Consider the following 1,027-nt stretch of genomic DNA (forward strand, 5'->3'; position numbering starts at 1 on the left):
AAAAAAATTATTTCTCTTTTCTTTTCGATTCCTCTCTTTCAGTCTTTCTTTGGCTTGGATTTTATTGATTGAAGCAGTGGATTAGTACTTGCCACCATAATGTGCTTCACTGCACAACATAATTATAGAGAGAGAGAGTAAAAGAGGAAAGGAAGACAATAAAAAAAGAAAGAGTGATTTCAGGGATACAAAAGGGTGTCTGCGCTACAGGTCTCATTAAAGCTGCAGTCAGAATTAATGCTATTGTGCATAAGAGAGACATCTATCTTAGTCCGTAAATGGTTTTATACCATAATTATATTTGCCCTGATGTTTATTAGGTTCAAGTATTGCTATAAACATGTATAAAAAAGGATCGTTGGACTACATTAAGTAGACTCAGGGATATGTGTACTGTCCTGGGCCTCCATAAGGCCGTGTCTCCAGAGGCTGAAGATTACTGGTCTTACCCACAGAATCTGCCTCAAGATCGGACTGAGTGGAAAGTCTATCGGGCCTGTAGCTCTGGAGGTCCGTCCCACAACTTTCATTGACATTCCCACCACTGTCGCTGTTCTGCCGTTCGGTCTTGTCCCTGATTGAGTATGGTGACACTCGGGCAGTTTTGGACTGGTCGAAGCCAAACTTCCTGTTGCGTGAGAGTTCGGCAGCAGCGTGGCTGCTGTGAAGAGGTGTGGGGGTGTGTAGACCCGAGGGCAGCAGAGAAGGGGTGCTGTGAGGGTAACTAGCACTCAGACCGCATTGCTGGGGATAAGCGTAGCCTGGTGCAGGTGGCAGGTATGCAGACGGCAAGGCAAAGGCTGGCGACGGAAGATAGGATGGTTTAGGCAGCAGGTGTTGGCTGCTGTAGGATGATGGGTAATCCTGAGATGTGGGACCGCCGCTGTACTGCTGTTCTGAGAGATCACTTGCGCTCCCCTTCAATGGGTCTAAACCAGGAGGCCCGTCTGTGCTGTACACCCCAGGCCATGGCTCCTGGTGCTGCTCACTTCTTAGGAAACTCCCATGTTCTGGTAAAGCCGAGTTG

At 47.7% G+C, this 1,027-nt stretch overlaps 1 protein-coding gene across 1 annotated transcript; it reads right to left on the minus strand.

Annotated features, from left to right (window-relative positions):
- Positions 1-59: 59 nt before the first annotated feature.
- LOC107579851 (uncharacterized) lies at positions 60-1,020 on the minus strand (the record flags this gene model as incomplete). Its single annotated transcript, XM_016265642.1, has 1 exon — positions 60-1,020. A coding segment is annotated over one exon (642 nt), but the record flags the coding sequence as incomplete, so codon positions are not given.
- Positions 1,021-1,027: the final 7 nt, after the last annotated feature.

This window comes from Sinocyclocheilus grahami, unplaced genomic scaffold (genome assembly GCF_001515645.1).
Source record: "Sinocyclocheilus grahami isolate Dianchi unplaced genomic scaffold, SAMN03320097.WGS_v1.1 scaffold20805.1, whole genome shotgun sequence".
Classification (NCBI taxonomy): Eukaryota; Metazoa; Chordata; class Actinopteri; order Cypriniformes; family Cyprinidae; genus Sinocyclocheilus; species Sinocyclocheilus grahami.